General features: G+C 58.6%; 1 protein-coding gene across 1 annotated transcript in view; it reads left to right on the top strand.

Moving 5' to 3' along the window:
- SCAP (SREBF chaperone) overlaps positions 1–1,102 on the top strand; it is a 29,590-nt gene that overhangs the window by 23,690 nt on the left and 4,798 nt on the right. The window contains exons 15-16 of the mRNA XM_008636321.2: positions 725–840; positions 938–1,099. Coding sequence (XP_008634543.1) covers positions 725–840; positions 938–1,099 — 278 coding nt within the window. The remainder of the gene's footprint in view (positions 1–724; positions 841–937; positions 1,100–1,102) is intronic.

The raw sequence follows: 1,102 nt of genomic DNA, 5'->3' as shown, positions 1-1,102 counted from the left end.
CGTTCTCATCTCCTTCTGGGACTTGCTTTCTGCAATTCCCACCATCACCACCTCTGGCATCCATTCCCTGCTTTACTGGGATACCTCCACATTCCTGAGGTCCAAGGAACAACTGGATGTGGCACTCGTGCTCTGGGCTGGGTGACAAGGCAGGCATCAGTCACAGGTTGACTTGATGGTCTGGGAGGGCTTTTCCAACCAGGATGATTCTGGGATTCTTCCTGTTCTGAGATGAAACAAAGCTCTTGGGCATCCAGACATGTGAGTTTAAAATGCTGTGCTGTGTCTCCCAGAGAAGCTGCACCTCTGCTCCTGAAGCTACCATCAGCTGGGACAGAATTTGTCAGGGAAAGGCAAGACAGACACAGTCTGTTGGATTTGCAGCAGTCCAGTGCACACTGAGGTCTGTGGGCAGAGATCCTGGAATGCCACAGTCACAGACTGGTTTGGGTTGAAAGGGACCCATCCAGTCCAACTCATTCAGTCCCAGCCCTGCCGTGGGCAGGGACACCTTCCACTGTCCCAGGTTGCTCCAAGCCCTGTCCAGCCTGGCCTTGGACACTTCAGGGACACGCATGTCCTCACCGTCCCTCGGTTCCTAAACCAGCCAGATTTGACAGGAAACCCATCATCTCTGCAGCTCCTCTGCCACACCAGGCTGTGTCAGGGTCCAGAGGCCTCGGTGGTGCCACACTGAGCTGTGCTTGTCCTTCCTTCCTGCCAGGACATCGAGTGCCTGGCCAGTGATGGGATGCTGCTGGTGAGCTGCTGCCTGGTGGGGCAGATCCGCGTGTGGGACGCGCAGACGGGCGACTGCCTCACTGTCATCCCCAAACCCAGGTATGGCCCTGTCCGTGTCCCATGGCCCCACATCCCCACATCCCTGTGCTCCCATCTTCCCGCCAGCGGTGGGGCTGAGCTTTGTCCCTCCTCCCAGGCTGCGCAGGGACAGCAGCGGCATCTTCGATTACCAGGAGGGCTGGGATCCCAGCCCGGACGGGAAGAACGGGCTGGAGGACTCCTTTGAGAGCAATCACCAGCTCAAACGGCTGCTGGGCCCCCCCCAGCCCCCCCTGTTCTGTGACCAGCCCGACCTCACCTC

The sequence above is a fragment of the Corvus brachyrhynchos genome, unplaced genomic scaffold (assembly GCF_000691975.1).
Source record: "Corvus brachyrhynchos isolate BGI_N302 unplaced genomic scaffold, ASM69197v1 scaffold426, whole genome shotgun sequence".
Taxonomy (NCBI): Eukaryota; Metazoa; Chordata; class Aves; order Passeriformes; family Corvidae; genus Corvus; species Corvus brachyrhynchos.
This window is presented reverse-complemented; position numbering and strand designations above follow the sequence as displayed.